At 42.8% G+C, this 18,184-nt stretch overlaps 1 protein-coding gene across 6 annotated transcripts in view; it reads right to left on the reverse strand.

Moving 5' to 3' along the window:
* WNK2 (WNK lysine deficient protein kinase 2) overlaps positions 1-18,184 on the reverse strand; it is a 123,107-nt gene that overhangs the window by 75,829 nt on the left and 29,094 nt on the right. For all 6 annotated transcript variants that reach the window (XM_065687209.1, XM_065687205.1, XM_065687206.1 and 3 more), the window contains 2 exons: positions 3,583-3,755; positions 2,377-2,597 (listed from right to left, as the gene is read on the reverse strand). In XM_065687209.1, the coding sequence (XP_065543281.1) occupies positions 2,377-2,597; positions 3,583-3,704 (343 nt within the window). In that variant the 5' untranslated portion in view covers positions 3,705-3,755. The remainder of the gene's footprint in view (positions 1-2,376; positions 2,598-3,582; positions 3,756-18,184) is intronic.

Here is an 18,184-nt window from a genome sequence, read left to right on the forward strand (position 1 = left end):
CCAAACTGCCCCCCCCATCACCCTGCAGCTGCCTGAGACCCTTCGTTTTTTGTTATGACATGTCTTTGTCAGCAGATAAAGCACAACTGTAACTGAGGTAACATATACCAGGAGAAAATAGTTCTCGTATATGTTTGGGGACATGATGTAAGGATTTTTTCAATGTCAACACGAACAGTGTCCCTCAGAATCAGAGTATGTCAGTAAAAACTCTGCTTTTGCATGTTTTCTTGGACTAATTCACCAAATAGCACAAACATTCCTGAAAATTAATTTTACAATATTTGTGATCAATCTTTCTCATTGTTTATGATCCTCCCACCTCCAAGACACTTGTGCCTTCAGCTTTTGTAAATCAGCAGGAGCCATGAGGTGGAAGCTCAGCTTAGTGCCTGCTCTTCGGGGTTTTTGTGACAGCAGTGGTGACTGCTACTCTGCAATAGTTAATAACTGCCACAGAGAGAGGGGTTTGGAGCTGCTACCTCGATTTAGGAGGAACGAGACTCAGAGGCAGGAGTGAATCTCATGACCTAGGGAGCATCTAAAGCAAACCTGAAAGTGCCAGCAAAAGCCTAAGAAGCAAATGAAATTCTTGACACCATGCCAAAAGAGCATGAAAATGTCATTTTCCCCCATCCCTCAGGGGTGGGAAGGAATATATACAAGTACCCTTCAATAAAACAGACCACCTAAATGTAAAGTTGTTCAGTATTTATTCAGCTCCTATTGGCAGAAGGAGTTTTGCCCTGGCTCGGCTCCCTGCAGAGATACACTGCAAGGTCAGATGAGCATCAACGATGGCACGAATGCAGCAAGGGAAAAACTGGACCTCAGCCATGCTGACTTCATTCCATTCAAGCCAATAAAAAAGTCACAGATACTAATATTTCTTTAAAGCTGCTACATCTACAAAGGAGGCAGAATCACTTATGTGATCAGTGTTTCCAAGCCCTCCTAATTCTTTCCTTGGGGAAGCCCTACTCATGAAGAAGGTAGACTTAGTTATATTGCCAAAATAAATGCGGACACCTTGCCAGCAACCTGCAGCCCTTTTCAGTATTGAGCTTCTTTTAGACACGAGCGTGCTTTGGTGGTGTTGTGGTAACAACTAATTTTACAAAAGCCTGTATTGGTACTACTGATACTATGCCATTGTGTCCTGTGGACAACTGTTCTACTGCAAAAAAGCACGTGAAGAAATACTGACCCTCAACAGCAAATTATCAGAAGTTAAGAACTAGAGATCTACCAATTACTGAAAGTTAAATTTAACGGCTACAAACCAACATCTTTTCACTAAAATCCACAAGGCTAAGCACACCTACAGCTGCCAAGCACATACCCAAGATTCCTACCATTCCACCTTCCAATGCACTGGGCTCCCTAAGCATTAAGGTTGATACTTTAGTACAAATAATTGTAAAGAATTATAATCTGTGAAAACTTGAGATGCTAAAATAATTATTTAAGCAGCTACTGCTTGAAAGAAAGGGAACACTGACTGTCACTATCAGTTTGCTAACTCTAATTACCTAGAATGTAATTTCCATTTATATTGTAAGTTCAAATACGACTACATGTGTGATAACTTCCCTCACTTTCAGCATCCTCTCTGAAGAATCTGCAGCTTCCTAAAACCATCACCAACAGATCTGAACAAAGGCAACCTGCTATGGAAATCTGGGTAAAAGAAACATAAAAAACACAACATGGAATGTTTGAGAATTCGGGATGTTACACTGACACAGAAAACACTACGTATAACTTTTGCAAGGAAAGAACGTCCTTGGACAGTCATTCAGGAAACATCCTGGCAGTTCAAGCGAACCCAAGTTCTAATACTCCTCACACAGGCACCTCCTGAGGGCATCATCTATTGTATATCCTAGCGGAAATCTCTTTTAATTTTGTACCTGCTGATTTGACGTTGTTTCAGCAGAACTCTGCCAGGATGGCATCGAGGCAGGGACAAGCTCTGCAGTCGCCTGCAGCCTGTTCTGCTGATGCCCCAGTAAATGGGATAAGGTGTTCCAGCCAGACCAGCTCCCCTGCAGCCACTCTGCAAAGGAGAAGCCTGGCTCTGCAGTAGGATATGTAGATACCAAGCAATATTTCAATTAAAGAAAACCAACAACAACAACAAAATAGGAAGTGTTTAACCATTATGACACAGAAGAAAGGAAAAGAGTAAGTCATAGTCGTGATGCCATTTCCTACTCAGATTTTTATAGTGGTATAAAGTGAATAGCCACAAAAACACTTTACCCATTCTGCTAACCTACATGCGAAAAACACTAGTGTAAAACATGAAAGAAAGGTATTAAAAAGCCAACCACCACACCAAGAGCAGGAAGCCAAGGAGAACAGGAGAATTACCTATTACACTTTTGGCAAATGAAGCTCTCTTGAGGGTTGCAAGACCCAAGTCTCCTATTTTCACAGATCCAGTGGGCCCAGTAATAAAGATATTGTCACATTTTAAGTCTCTGTGAATGATTGGTGGAGTTCTTGTGTGCAAGAAGAGAAGACCCTTCAGGATCTGCCGGCACCAACTACGCAGGACTTTTGGTTTCATCACTTTAAATCTTTTCAGATACCTAGAGCAAAAACATACACAGAAGTAAGCACAAAGAAAATGAAGTGTCGTTAGAGATTCTAGGGGGTTCAACAGCTGAAACTCCATTCCAGATAAAAGCCCCTTATTAGATGCCATAATAGCAGCTCAGAAATATCACAAAATTGAAAGAAATAGATCTTTTCAATGGAGGAATTAAAGCATTCATTTTCAGGGAGGAAGATAATAAGCATCTTTGGTGCAAATACAACCAAATATTTGCAAGTCTAATAAGTACAGCAATTCACTTCACACAGAGAACAGCTTTACAATACGTTTCCTATATTTAAATCAGAAGAATACTGAAGTTTAATTTTTACCACAAGGTTTTGACCACTGGACCATGCACCTGCATTTTTCCATTTACCTAAAACGCCGATTGGCAGGGTATATTTTGAAAAGCTGTAGAACCTGCTAATGCACTGGCAGAGTAGCACACTGGGTATATGCAGTGACGAATCCTGCTCCCATTGGGGATGAAAATCTGTTCTAGAATTCATGCCAACTGTTTTATACCACCTTAACAGGACTGTCAGTACCACAAGCTATTAATTAATACGGTTTAGTAAATAACCTGGAGCACCTTCTGCTTCCAAAAGAGGTTCTACCATTCAAGTGCTATTCTAGTCAAAATTTCTGACAAAACATGCAAATACAAGCACAACAGCAAACAAAAAAACACACTCTGACAAATTAAAGCATCACAGGCAGAAGATGAAGCACACCAGAGAACAGCTTCTAGTTGCATAACTGAGACAGTAGAGGAGGGAAAGAGATGGAGGCCAAAATTCTTCCTGTCAAATCGATGCAGTTCAACCGCAGGGACAAATGACAGACACTAGAGAACAGCTCCATTTATATTTTTTTTCTTTTACCTAGAGATGCCTGTTTCAGAATATGAAAAGTAGGGTTTTTCTAAAAATTCCCATTGCTATTCTTAGCCTCCTCACCAGGAGCGCAGGACTTACGTCTTCAGTGTTCCAGAGGTCATCAATTCGGTAACCAGCACGATACACCTTTTGCCTTTTACACAGGATTCCCAGAAGTCATAAAATCTCACAATGTTTGGATGCTGTAGACCTTTCAACATTTCTGCTTCCTCTTTAAATCTCTGCCTCTCTACTTTTGTGAGTTTTCTGTCCTATAATCCAAAATAAGACATTATTAGTAGCAAACAGACAAAAATAAAGGCACTGCATTGCTAGGGTGTTGAGAATTTTAGATTTGCTTTAATCTTTTATGTAAGAGATGAGCAGCGTGTATGAACTAGGGCACTCGCCCTAAATCCAGTGTCAAGATGACAAAGGCTTGCCTCTGAACAAAGAGATGCCTGTGTTACATGACAGCATTAATACTTCAGGCAACATAAACACACCCATGGCTCGATGGATCCACACAGAGCTATTTACTTCTTGTTTTGGTTTTGTGAGGCTCATGATCTAAGAAGTTAACACACAGGATTACATTCTAGGTAGGAATGTCCTCTCTGCTGTGACGGCTCATCACCCTCCACAATGGCTCCTTGGAAGCTGTGGCAGTGACCACGGGTCAGGTCCTCAGGAGCCACACAGGCTGCAAAGCCCATCCCACTTCCAAATTACAACAACACCCTTCTCTAAACAAAAAGCACATACATTTTTTTATTTGTTTGCTGTTCTGCCCAATCATACAGACTTTGCTTTAAAGCCAGGAAAGGAAGGATTTAAAACTGTCTTGCAGCCAGGTGCTGCACACAGGATGCACGGAAATACTTACAAATTAGAGATTGGAAATGTGAGGAATGTTATGTTTTACTGCTCTGCTTTTCCTAGGGAAATGGAGGAGCATTTACCATGAACTCGAGGCTGCAAAGTGACCCTGCAAGGAGCATGCAGGGCCTGTCTCCTCCTCCCCACAGGTCAGTGGAAGGCTGCTGGGCTGCCTGGACCTCGCAAGCAGCATGAGACCCCTACCCCAAGCGGGTCAGGTACACACTCCAGCCTCTTTAGACGACGTAAAAGCAAAACGCGAGCATCATCAAAGACCACAGTATCACTGCCTGGTTTGTCTGCCCTGGACAGTTGGGTTGGGTTGGGAGCACTTCCCTTCACTGACCTAGAAATGAAGCTTTTTCATTCTTTAAAAGGCACAAATGTGTAACTGTTCTTACTTACAGAAGCAAAGGCTCACAAATCAGGAAGATCAATTAGTTCAGATTTTAACCTCAGATATTTTTCTTTTCTCTGTTCACTCACGCATGCTTATAAGAGCATTTACATGGTGATTTAAACTGTCACCCAGATGATTTGTAACCAACATGTAGAGGGATCAGACCACTGCCATTTTGACAGCCGGTCCTCATCTGCAGTCACAAAGAACTCGGTACAGGAATGACAATTTCCACGGCCACAAACAAGTTTTATACAAAGACCTCGCAAAAGGTCACAATGAAGATACTTTGGCTTTTCTTGGAAGACAGAAAACCCGCTTCCCCACTGGTGTGCGTGCATGAAAGCAGGTCTTCCATTTTCCACCATAGATGCTGAGGAGGTTCTCACAGTTTTCTGTACATTCTATGGAGCAGAATGAGAACAAACGTTGCCCTAAGCAACAGCAGCCATCCGGGCTGGCACAGGGGTGTCCCATGGGGACTGATGCCTGGGTCCCCAGGAACACCCTGCACCACTAACAGGGATGGGCAGGCAGCAGCATGGCAAACCCCAACAGCCGAGAGCAAGGCAGGATTTCTGCTGCTCTGTGGCAACTGCAGTTTTTCTAAGTGAAAAAAAACCAAACAAAAGTAAGCTAAAAAGCAATGACAGAAGAGCCTGAGCATTGCTTCCAAACCTATCACTTATTCCCCTACTGCTGACTTTCCCCTGAATTTAAACCCTGTAGAATAGAATACTGCTGTTCTGAATATATTTTGCTATACAGAATACTGTAGAATAGACACAGTGCTATTAAGGGCTATTAAGGAGGAAAAGGAGCAAGTTCGTGTGTGAGACAGGAAGAGCAGCATGGGCCAGCAGAGAAAGGAAAAGGTGGCAACGTGGATACAGCAGATTTTAAAACCCCTTCTAGTTCCCACACCTGGACCCTCCCTTTCAGCTTTCTGAGCACTGTGAGAAATGTTCCACTGCTGCTTCAGGGGCCGCTTTTGAAAACCTCCTTCAGACGCTGCAAACAATCACATTCTGAACATTCTACACATCACAAGCACTGGGCGTTTTGGGCTGCTGTCTGAATTTGAAGTACTAAGGGGCAACAGAGTGATTCTGGAAGACTTATGTGTGTTTCATCTATAACTACGGTAGAAAGAACCTGGATTTTTTTCATCATAATGATAACTGCATATCCTTCTCAGGAGAAAGCACGGGTCCAACACTACCACTGGAGAGAGGAGGCAGGGGCAGGGAGGATGCGCAGGCAGGGGTTGGGGCCCTGACATGTTCCCCACCTCAGCAGGGGTCTCAGCACAGTCAGAGCTCTAACAACCTTCTCTAAATTCCAACAGGCTGAGCCTGACACACAAGCTGTTGGCCAAAGCACAAGGTCTTTCTGAAAGGGCTTGACAGTTGAAGGTTTCTACTCTGAAGCAGCAAAACCACTCATTTAAGTGCATGACTCACTCAGAGTTTAATCCTAACCCAAGAAAACCTTCACCAGGATCACAGACACTTACTCTCCACTGTACAATCCACATAAGCGAAGTGGCCTTATGCTGAAGGTAAGGGTGCAAGCCTGAAACATTAGGACATTAAATTTTAAGATAGCGAACAAGAAACTGGAAATGTCACACCAAAGCAAGCTAATCATAGAACCCCAGGCTGGTTTTGGTTGGAAGGGACCTTAAAGCTCATCCAATTCCAACCCCTGCCACGGGCAGGGACCCCTTCCACTGGAGCAGCTTGCTCCAAGCCCCTATGTCCAACCTGGCCTTGAGCACTGCCAGGGATGGGGCAGCCACAGCTTCTCTGGGCACCCTGTGCCAGCGCCTCAGCACCCTCACAGGAAAGAGCTTCTGCCTAAGAGCTCATCAAAACCTACCCTGCACTAATGCACTTGCCCATTTAACTGGATTTAAGGCATCACTTTGCATAACCCACATTTATCAGCATCTGGGGGAATGATGTTTACAACACCATACAGCTAAACAAGGAGGCTCAGGGATGTTGCATTCCACACTACAGCTTCACAAGTGCAACTGCAGTATCATGCTGAGCTGACAAACAAGCCATTCCTCAGTCTGCTCCACTGCATTTATGGCATTACTGCTATTCTGAGCTCCCTCAAGACACAGCACCTGAACCTTCTCAGTGTGGTCTGGGAGACACCAAGATTGCAGATACCCACAGGCTTCCTTTCATTTTAAGGCACTCACACTTCTTGGCTCTCTCCCTCCTTGCTAGGACACAGAGTCTTGGCTCAGGAGGCAACACTGTAATTCCATTTCAGATAATTGAAAGTTTCTCAAGCCTACCACTTAGCACAAAGGTTTCTAAAATAAACTTCAACCTTCAAACACTGACAGCGATTGTACAGATCTGGTTCAACTTTTCCAGACACACTGAAATTAAACAAAACCAAGCCATTAGTGACACAGGCGCTCGGTTTGGTTCCTGGGAGGAAATAACCTGAAATTTAACTTGTTTGTCTGCCTTAATACTAAAACTGTGAAGAACAGTCAAATTAAAAGGCTGCAGCCGTTGCTGGTGGCACAGCTGGAATCAGAGCACCAGAGGGAGCGGCCACAGTAACGACGAGAGCTTCATCACCCCTGGGGCTTTAGATGTAGCAGCTTTGCAAGCACATACACAGTGCAAACTCATCCCTAACCATTCTACGATTCTGTGAATTCTAAGTTACATGTGCCTTAATGAGCAAATCCAGAAATTTGTTTATGGCTATTATATGATTTTGACACCACAGAGAGATGCTGAACAGAGAAACTGCCCATCATTTCACTGCAGGGCCACAGCTAGAATCACACTTAGCAGCAACAAAAGCACCAAGGCATACAAAACATGAGCAGAGAGGAGACTGCACTCACTGCTTGGCAGCCTACAGATCAGGGTGCTTGAAGAAGGCATTTCCCAGAGCAGCCACATGGATCCATGATCAGATCCTTAACCAGGTGTTGAGAATTGGACATTTTTTACCACATACTCCGGGCTCCTGCAGTTACATGCTTACAGAGTGCTTCTGCTGGAATAAACCACCAGAGCCCTGCTTCACAGTGCATCTTTTACACAGCATCACCAGTCACACATGCAGCCTGGCTTACAGCTCCAGGATTTCACCTTTCCTATAAATAAATAAGCATTAACTGGGTGGGGTTTCTACAAAGCATCCTTCACTATGAATGACAAGCTAACAGGCAGATATTAAACAAGTGGTAAGAAGAGGTTATAAATCGTAAGCTACCTTTTCTTCAATAATTTTTCTAGTTTTCCCATTGCCAATCAGATCATAACTTTATGGTCAGTCTTAAGCATCAAATGACCAAAAGCTATTCACTTCTTTTTGGAAGGAAGAAATAATTCCCAATTAGTACTTTATAGCCTTGCTCTTTATAAATCACACACCCATTCAGAGACACTGGAGTAAAAAGATGTTTGCAGCAGGAAGCTACACTAAAGTAAATATCCTATCCACAAATCAAGTTTCTGCTAATCTATCACACCTGCGTTCTTTGCTTCTCCCTGCCTGTCATAGGCAGGGAGAACAAACACCTCTGTTTAATACAAAATTTATCTCTTCATTAAGTTCCTTAGCGGGGAACAACCAGAAAGAATGGAATTAGTAAACTGATGTGTTAACAAAATGAAAAGGAAAGCTTACAAATTAAATTTCTGGAATGGCACCCAAATTAACAGCAGGAACATGTTCTGTTAGTCATCCCCAAGCATCATTTCCTCTGGGTTGTAACACATGGGCTCTGACTAAGAAAGTTATACAAGCAAGAGACTGGCTTTCACCTGCATCTTTAGAAGATTTCTAAAGATTAACAAGGCAGATTAACAACTGAGGTCAAGTTTCTTGACTACTTACTTGTGAGGGGCTAACAGATTTGGCAATAAACTACCCTCTCACCCCATTAGGAAAGGGGATCAAATGAAAAAAATAAAAATAAAACCACACACAATTTTTTTTCTTTTTGCTTTTTTTACATATCAATGCCTATATAACCATGTGAGAGCAGAGTCTGAAGCACAACTACTACCAGAGCAGGAAGCCAGAGTTCTCCTGTTTCACTCTCAAAAGATCCTTCTCTGTTTTTGAGATCCTTGTGCCTAACAGGACAAAGCCATCATTTTGGAACAGACTGAGGTCTGGAAAAGCAAGTAGGAGCAGAAGGTCAGCAAATGAGGGAAGGGCTCACCCCTGTCACACAGAAGCTGTAACATCTCTTACACATGTAAGTAATGAAGAAAAGGAAACTAAAGAGACATTTTTGACACGGGAACAGAACTCAAGCATCTAAATCAGCAGAATGAATACTTGTTCACATCATTACATTTTCACACCTTCATGTCGCATCTTCACATTTGCTCATGTACTCATCTGCTAACCAGAAATCACCTTGAGATACGAGATCAGCAGTGGGAACCATTGACAACTCTCTCCTATGTAGCTCTCTATTAGCTTATTGTGGATTTATGACCAGAATTACACTTCTGGTCTGCCCTACCCTCACCAGTTCGATAGTGAGATACACAGCTTGGTGGGAGCAGGTAGCAGCCTTCCCAGATATCCTGCAGTGTAAGCCCAGAACTTGCTTTGCTCTACCAGTGAGCTTAGGACGTTTCAGCTTGTACCTGCCTATGCCTGTTAATTCATTATATTCTGTATTGTCAGTACTGTCTCTTCAGGGAAATGTCCCAGTTTTGCAAAAGTTTTCAATAAAAAAAAAAAATAAACCAAAGGCCTTTGGAAATAAAGATGAACAACAGCACATTTTAGAAGAAAAAAATAAAAGCCAATTTTGTATTTAAAATGAACACTTTACTCATTTAGTGCAATCACCTTTTGCATTTCACATGAAGACTTGTCTAATCTGCTATCAAGAGGAATCTAGGATTTCTCCCAAAGACATAACTGAGAGCAAAAGCAGGCTCAGACATGCAGAAGCTGTGACTGTGAAAAGCTCAAGGTAGCACTGAAGTAGCTGCTCTCATGCACCAGCTCTATGCCTTTATTATTATTATTCTGCCTACATCATAACTTTTTAAAAGTGTTCAGGACCTTTAATTCCCACACCTTGTATATTCAATTGCAAGCATGTATTTAAAGCAATACCCTTTCTGTGAACACACAGCAGATGCCATTGGACAACTTGTAAATCAGGAAGACAAATTTTATAGCTTCATTACATATCAGCATTCAGCCAACATTCTTCTTCACTAAGTCACCCTCAGGAAAGTTACAGCCTGCTATTTGTTAGCTGTATTAGCATAGCACCGGTAACCCATTTTCCAAATGCTTACAAAGCAGCCCTTGCACACAAGGATGCTCACAATTTGCAGCCAACAGTAGCTACAGACCCGGCTGAGAGGAATTTACTCATTTGCATGAGTCATTGCTAGAAACCTATGGAAAAGAAGGAGCTGAATTCAGATCTTTATGGCTAAATCTGGAACTGTAGAGAAGGCTGAGCTTGCTTTTTTTGCTGGGCAGAAGTACAGCTTGCTACTTTTAAACTGCTCAAGGGACATGTCAAAGTCGTATGACAGAGGAACGATGAGATTCACATCTACTGAACGTCAGAACTTAAAACTCGTCCTGCAAGGTGTAGGAGGAAGAGGAATCAACATTTCCAAATGCAAATCTTAACAGCACGGGCCATGAAAACACCTAAGAAACCCAACACCATGGGCAGAGACTGTGTTTTACAGATTAAAGCGTCCCAACACAACTGCACAACGATAACCTATGGTTAAACACAAAAGTTCTTGTCACAAGCAATCGAATTAACTGCATGTAGCACCCCATTAACTCTCTTAATTACCAGTGCTTCACAGTTTCCACATAAGCTTGTAATTTCAGATGAAATACCAGAAACAGTTCAGGCTTGTCTCACAAAATGACTTTTCCAAAGGAAACCGTGAAATCAACATATGAAAAAAGCTGGACAAACCCTATGACCAGATCACCTCTGCTCACACAGAAACAAAGGGAAAATCCTAAACCACCAAAAAACTGGTTTCCACATGCCATGAGAATTTGGTATTTTCTGGATTTCACTTCTGAACCTTGTGTTCATGAAAGTTTCTGCAACTGTTTGGGCTATTTTTTAAGAGCATTTTGCTTCACCTACTTCATATCATCCATAAACACCATTTGGTCATGCAAAGTGTCTAACCCTAGGAGACAGACACATAATATCTCACACAAATGAAGCCAAATGCCAACGTGCCTGTGATCGTGGTCCCATGTCCCACATCCCACATGCAGTGGGCTCCATCTTCTGTCTCCATTCCTAACGGGTTTGGAAAAACACCAGTTGCAGGCTGGAAGACTCAGACAGAAAATGCAAATGGCTCCAAGTACAACTAAATCATAGAATCATATTAGGGCTGAAAGGGACCTTAAAAAGCTCATCCAGTTCCAATGTCCTGCAATGAGCAGGGACACCTTCCACTAAAGAAGGTTGCTCCCAGCCCCGTCCAACCTGGCTGAAGACTTTGCCATTTTAATCACTATGGTTATGAACTACCCTTGTTTCCGTGCTGGATTCCGTATCACACAGCCAGATTGAGGAGGTGGCTCCAACTATCCCTTGGAGGCTCAGTCATTCTGGCCCGGCCACAGAAGGAGTGGAAAGAGACATGTCACTACTGATGCCTAAAAATCAGCTTCAAAAAGCTGAATACACGTGTATGGAAGAGAGGAGATACTGCCGCTTGCGGAGGGCTGCTGCTCCCCAGTATAACATGGTATAACACAACAGGTAGAACCTCTCACCAGATCCATATAGCAGCAGGGTGCTTAGAAGCAGAGAGAAACCCTCAGACTTTTCTTTCTGCTTCTCTCCTTACTCTAAGGCATTGCACATGAAGTTCAACAAAGGCAACCGCAAGGTCCAGCATGTGGCTCAGGAGCAATCCCAAGTATAAACACAGAGCCTGGCAGAGACCAGAGTGAGAGCAGCTTTGGGAAGGACCTTGGGCTGTTGGTCAATGAGAAGCTCCCCATGACCCAGCTTCAGTGTGCGCTGAGCCCGGAACCCCCCGTGTCTTGGGCTGCACCCCCGGAGCGTGAGCAGCAGCTCAGGGAGGGGATCCTGCCCCTCTGCTGTGCTCTGGTGAGAACCCCCTGCAGCCCTGATCCAGCTCTGGGGCAGCAGCACAAGAGGGACGTGGAGCTGCTGGAGCGAGGCCAGAGGAGGCCATGGAGATGCTGCGAGGGCTGGAGCAGCTCTGCTCTGGAGCCAGGCTGAGAGAGCTGGGCTGAGGCAGCCTGGAGAAGAGAAGGCTCCTGAAGGGGAGACCTGAGAGCAGCTCCAGCGCCTGAAGGGGCTGCAGGGAACCTGGAGAGGGGCTTGGGACAAGGGCCTGTAGGGACAGGCCAAGGGGAATGGCTTTAACCTGCCCGAGGGGAGACTGAGGTGAGCTCTTGGGCAGAAGCTGTTCCCTGTGAGGGTGCTGAGGCGCTGGCACAGGGTGCCCAGAGAAGCTGTGGCTGCCCCATCCCTGGCAGTGCTCAAGGCCAGGTTGGACACAGGGGCTTGGAGCAAGCTGCTCCAGTGGAAGGGGTCCCTGCCCGTGGCAGGGGTTGGAGCTGGGTGAGCTTTAAGTGCCCTTCCAACACAAGGCATTCTATGAATTTGCAAGTCAACTGATTTTGTGGGTATGAAATCCCCTTCAGTTTCTCTCTGCTGCGTGCTTGCTAAGTAGAAATGTCTTTCACAAAAAACAGGGGGTCCCACTCCATACCTGCTGGGGAGACCCAGCCAAAGGAACACTGCTGCCTTCCTCAGACTTCCAAGGTAAACTTAACACATTGCTTTTTACCCCACATTGCCATTCAGGATACAAATGTTAAAGATCATATGGGCAATAACCTTTGCCAGCCAAAACTAACCCAGCATGAAGAATTACAAGGCAAGTTTTATTTAGCTTTGCCCTGACAAATTTAATCCGTCTCTTGTGTAGAATTCAATTCTGCCATTTTAACAGGCATATATCATTTCTATCCCATTATTGTTACCATTTCCCCTCCTGCTATAACCTAGCCATTCCATACTTCAGTTTGTAGAACAGACATAAAGTGAGATTTTACCAGTGAATTAATTATAATCCACCAGTAACCCTAGGTAAAGAAGTGGATGCCCCTTTCCAGTAACAAATTTTCACAAATAATCAACAGTGTAAGCTGGGTGCAGCCAGGTTCAGCATTGCACGTTTTTGAACAGTAAAACCTATTAAAATAGTAGATCTGCTAACACCCAACAGAAATGCTTGTGTGGTGTTACAACTGCACTAAAATACTTCGTAAATGAGTAAAATTCTCTTCACAGCAGTATCAAAGCTGAGCACTAAACCACTAAACCAGATCAATTCCTATGTGCTGCCATCTTATAGATGGAAGAACACCAATGTGACATTTATAGAATGATTATTAAATGTGTTCACTTCATATTAGTTTTTACCATTCATGAAATACACTCATTTAAAAAAGTCACTTAAAACAAACCATTCCCTTTGGAACTTTTATTTGAACTTTTATTTATGCAGTAACAGGAAACACATTATCACATTTGCTCTGGAGAGCATTCAAGTCAGAATATGTATTTTCTGCCTCTAAAATTAAGCCCTTGAACTGTGTTGGACTGGCTAGTCAGGCAGCCTTGCCAGACCTAGAAGATACGCACTGAACAGGTCTTCAGACTCAGTCCCTAATTACACACTAAGTGTATTTATTTGAGCAAATAACCTCCAAAATCTTCAAATTAGACTCCTGTAGCAGGCCGGAGTTCTTCAACTCATGGCTCTTACACAGCAATAAATACACCTTCCATTCAATCACTCTTCCAACAGAAACCACCTTGTGTCACGTAAAGGCAGAGTTAAAAGCCATTTCTCACTTGTTCCTGTCCCCCTCCAGTGCAGTGTAATATTTGATGCCCTTAAAACACATCAGCAAAGCAGACCTGAGCTCCTGAGAGCATCAAGAACATCAGGAGGTCCCCATGGTCAAGCTGCCCTGAGTTGCTTGTGCAGCAGAACAACTTGCACCTTCTGTCTCTTTTATCACCCCAGTGACTGCAGCCTTCATTTAGCTGGACATGATTTATTCTCTTTCTGGAGAAGAGCTGTCTTGGTGCACAAGCTAGGCAAGCAAGGAAGACCTGCACACACTGCCTGCCATGGACGTTCAGCAACTCATAACTTCTCACATCTTTGTTTTCTCAGAAGAAGTAGGACTGAACAAGTCGCTGTGTGTCTATGTACATACATGATAACTTAATTATATTCCTTTCCCTCAATATAAAAAAACAGACAGAAAAGGATGGGTCTTTGCACAGATCTTAATTTTCAATCTCATAGTGGTTTAATGGGTCCTGAAGAGAAACTCTTTCAGTTCTTCCCTCACATTGTGGCCTGCTGAGCCACCCGTACCTAGTCAGGTAATTCTGTGCCTACATTTCACATCTCTAGGACATAAAAACTAACAAGAAGTTCCTTGGTACACCCTGGAGATCTACGGATAAGCAGCACCACAACCAACAGTATGATCAACTCTTCCTTCTCACAACTTGCTTCTGGTTTTTTGTAGGGACCTTTTGGGGGAGTTCATTGGACAGGAATGCAGGAAAACAGTCCTTTAACATGACTTGCTCTGTTTTGAAAAAAGAATCCTTGCAGAGGGCCATATTATTGCAAATAGACAACTTAAAAACACTTGCACATGGAAAGTAAAGAGTCTCAAAGGCCTTGGAGCTGCTCCAAGCTGCTCCAACAGCTCATTCAAGCCCCGATACACATCATGCAGCACCCAAGAGAAAACCCAACTGCTTGCTGCTGCTGGAAACAAGATGTAAAACAACATATGTGGGAAGGATGTAGTGCAAAGACAGAGAAAAGCCAAGGGGCCATCTTGTCTGCTGTAACAACTCGTACACTGGAAACAAGCATTCTGTGCAGCATCTTGGACAGCAGGACCTTTTACCACCACAAAAGATCCTTTAGAGACTGGGGTATCCCAGCTCCTGAAGATTCATACAGTAATTTATCTGGAGTTTGGAAATGTTTTGAAATGCTGAGAAGTGCTGTCACTTTTCCTGCATTCCTGACACCACTTAACCTGTGAGACAAAACTCCAAGGCAAAGGCTGCACTGCTGGCCAGGCTATATTAACAAGTCTCCCACAACAGTTGAGAATTCAGCTGAAAGCATCACATTTGTAACAAAATATTTCTTTATTCTTCTTTCTTTGCCCTCCTGCAAAGCTTGACATTATATAGCCCTGCCCAAAAGAATAATACTAGCTTGTCAGCTAAAACATACTAACAGCTAGGAATTCAACTTCTCATCCTTTGAACAGCAACCCATGAGAGGCTAACATCAATATGGGTTTATAAGAAACAGATCTTGGCCACTTTATCAACCCAAACATATAATCTCATTGGAAAGATAATAAGCTCAGATTTCTGCAATGCATTTGCTTCACATTAAGAAAGAGTAAGAATGAAACAGAAAATATCTAGTTACATAAATGGATTAGAACTTAGGTAAGCGATCAGTCACAAAACATAAGCTACACATAAAAAAATACACAGCCTTGATGATTTTCAAGGCCTTCTTCAGGGCTTAAGGTTTGTTCTAACAAAGTGATTTGTATTTTTATAACGAACCATGAAAAAAAGCCCATCATTGCCAACACATTTTACACTTGGAAAAGAATTAGGAGAATGTTGAATCATAAAGATGACAGGTCACAGAGACTGAGATGCTTGTGTAAGCTCGGTGGAAGGAGTCTGACAACTCCCGGCTGGCAGGAGGTTGTGTAACTGGGAAAGGGAGACAGAGGAGAGACCAGGGACTCCAGCCATGGGGAGCAGTGATCTTAAACCAGACCCAGCAACTCCAGCCTTGCGAAGCACAGCCTGCCAGGCAGCAGTTACAGGCTGGAGCAGAAACATGAAGCAAGCACCTGCTGTACTCTCCTCCTGCAAAAAGCATCTCCCAGTGCAGAGCATACTTTTCAACATGTCCCTTAGCACAGACCAAGTTTTAAGGATGGGCCGTGAGAATCACTGAAGAATTGGGCCATGACTAAGGAGTTCTGCACAATTTATCTGAGAAAGAGTAAGGGATTATCAGAGATTAATCTAAGAAACTCTGATGAACCAAGGTATATAGGAGATTTGATCAGACGATCACAATGCTACTATCTGACTTCAAGTCTGTGACATAGTTATGTTGACAGAGACATTATTAGCAAAAAAAAAAAAAAACAGCTTCTTGTATATTTAATCCCATTATTTCCTATATGTTTCCTTCCCCCTGTTCTCTCCCTCCTCCAACACACTCTGCAAACAGGGAAAAAATGCAAAAGCCAGCTTTACCCTATAAAAGCCCTCAAGAAGAGGGTATGTAAAGATGATGCAGTTCTTGGCTGTCTCACTCTGTAATGATGTGTACCTATGCAAAGCAAATAAAAACTCTTTTCAATCAGGCTAGTGTTTGACTTTAAGGGCACTAAAAGGGTACTACAGAACTGAAGAACCCACCCACTGGGAAGTAACCCAACAGAACTGTTCTCTATTAATTTCAGTAAATAAAGAGATTAAAATATCTTCAAATGTAACAACAGAAGACCAATAGTGCATATAAACAGTATTAATTTGAATGACACCACCTGGTTTAATTGGGTTTTCTAAAGACCAACTGCACTGCCAGCAAAACTTAGGACTGAAGATCCATTTGGTTCAACGCACATTAAACAAGATGGTTCTGTATTCAACAGATAAACAATATTACCAATTAGCACTTTCATTAAGGAGTTACAGAGAATTTCTTCCCCCAAAGATGGATCTCAGTAAAAATTAACCACCTATAAACCCCCCAATACAGCACACACTGAACTGAAACACTGAAAAACTTACCAGAAGTTAGGAAAAATGACCTGAGAACTCCACCTACTTTTTATATGATTTAAATGCTTCCTAATATTTCTTTAAACTTTCCAAAATTCAGGTATTTCATCTCTCCTTAGGGATTTTCCTATTAATAAAGGGCAATCAATATGCCTTTTAAGACTGTAAATGCTGGTCTTTCTGAAGTCCCTGTGGCTTGCATAGCTTTCGCTTTTTCCTAGTATGAAAAAACAGCTTCATTACCAGCAAACGAGAATCAGCAAACGGATAAGACATTTTTTAATCACTAGCTGTAATGGACACTCACTATTTCTTGCAGTCCCTAGGATAAGTGACAGGTGAGTACACAGAAGGGCTTAACTGGTCAACAAGTTACTGTTCAGTGTGGGGAAAATTGTACTCATACAGAAAGATGAAAGCACAGATGTCTGCAGAGTAGACTAGGAAAACACAAATAGTACAGTATTTAACCAAGTATCACAGGACATTGACTAGTAATTGCCATATCCTGGGACAACGAAATATTGTAGAATATACCCTTGCAGGAAAGTTAACAGCAAACCAGATACCCTCAAGTGATTCTGTTTACCTCTTCCTCAATAAAATTATTGTTTCTCCATAGCGAGATTTCTCTAACACCCAGCTTTGCCCTCCCCAGTGCTCAGCTCAGGCTGGCTAGCCCCAGGCAGCCTCACCACTGCTAACACAGCATCAAACCTCAGCATTTCAGCCAATGGGGAGACTACGCTCACGTGCGGGAGATCCTGAATGGTTACAGATACAACAAAATGAGGCTTCACCAGAGGATGGCAAGAAGATGTCACCAAGAGCAAGTTTAAAAGCTTCCTGGGGAAATCAGAGAAAGGGGTGAAGCATACATTTGGCATAGAATGCTTTTGCTCAGAATTTCTGAAGGGGTACAGCACTAAGAGGAGCTTTCAGAGTCTCTCCACATGCATTAATGGGTCTAAATTTTAGTATTTATATCTTTTTAAATGAAGTCTTAAAAATCCCATTTTATGTTTGAATTTTTATAGCTGTTTCTATACACATTTTCTATAGAGCAAAACCTGGATTAACGCAAGGTACAGCAGACAGAGGATGAGTGAATTCAAGTCTATGAGTCTTATTCAAGTCATCAATAGCAACTTAAAATAATTTGTCACCACTTCTTGGCCAGCAACTTGCCCAATTCCTTCCAAACCATCCCAAAGTATCCTTTTTGTATAACTGCATGGTAAACTCAAATAACATATCATGGGAAATAGCACAAATAAGGCCTGAAGATACATTTAAATCTCACTGAAGGGGGCAGGGCTTCCTAAAACTCTTCAGCACATTAAAATCAAAGACCACACACTCATTCACAGTTGACTGTACACTAGCTCAAAGCACATACAATCATGGAATCATAAAACAGTTAGGGTTGGAAAGGACCTTAAGATCATCAAGTTCCAACCCCCCTGCCATGGGCAAGGACACCTCAC

The sequence above is a fragment of the Lathamus discolor genome, chromosome 7 (assembly GCF_037157495.1).
Source record: "Lathamus discolor isolate bLatDis1 chromosome 7, bLatDis1.hap1, whole genome shotgun sequence".
Classification (NCBI taxonomy): domain Eukaryota; kingdom Metazoa; phylum Chordata; class Aves; order Psittaciformes; family Psittacidae; genus Lathamus; species Lathamus discolor.